We start from the raw sequence: 694 nt of genomic DNA on the forward strand, positions 1-694 counted from the left end.
CTTTTCTATCCAACGTTAAGAGAATTGAAAAATGTGAGAAAATGCATGCAGAAAATCTTGTTAGCCTGGAGAAAATTCAAGGTATTACAAACAAATTATTGGAAATTATGGAAACAAATTTAAATAAAGTCGATGAATTAAATATTGACAATATCAGTGGGAAATTACAGGAAGCAAACTAAAAAAAACATAAATATTGTATGAATTTAAAGATTTATTTCAGTAGTACTGGATAGTAGTTCCTTAGGTTCAATATTATTGAGACCTTCCTCTAATGGCATGTAATATCCAATATTGCTTGTGGAATTATTGAATCTAGGATATCCAATATATGTGATATGTAAATTTCCGCCCATTGACATAATTTTTGATTCCCAATCAATGTTATTTATAAGTAATAGAAATATCTTCAAAGATAAAATCGAACAACAAAAATGATTTGTGATTCCAGATATAAAACTTATAAAATTTAAATCTGAAAGCGTAGCATTTTGAATTTCAGCATTAAAAAAATGGACCAAGCATCCGATAATACTTGTAATCGAATATATTATATAGAGTATTGGAACTTGCAGGTGAGTTGTAACAATGCCATTACCTACAAAAAAAAAGATCTCCAAAAGTCCTAAAATTTGATTATTTAATAGAATAAGCTAATTGCTCCACCAAAACTTGTATATTATGAAATAATTTA

At 27.2% G+C, this 694-nt stretch overlaps 1 protein-coding gene across 1 annotated transcript; it reads right to left on the reverse strand.

The window, feature by feature from the left end:
- Positions 1-206: 206 nt before the first annotated feature.
- Positions 207-362, reverse strand: Chro.10207 (hypothetical protein). The annotated part of the gene is made up of 1 exon (XM_659739.1): positions 207-362. One exon carries the CDS (start codon positions 360-362, stop codon positions 207-209), a length of 156 nt encoding a protein of 51 aa, XP_664831.1.
- Positions 363-694: the final 332 nt, after the last annotated feature.

This window comes from Cryptosporidium hominis (assembly GCF_000006425.1).
Source record: "Cryptosporidium hominis TU502 chromosome 1 CHRO011064, whole genome shotgun sequence".
In the NCBI taxonomy this organism is placed as follows: domain Eukaryota; phylum Apicomplexa; class Conoidasida; order Eucoccidiorida; family Cryptosporidiidae; genus Cryptosporidium; species Cryptosporidium hominis.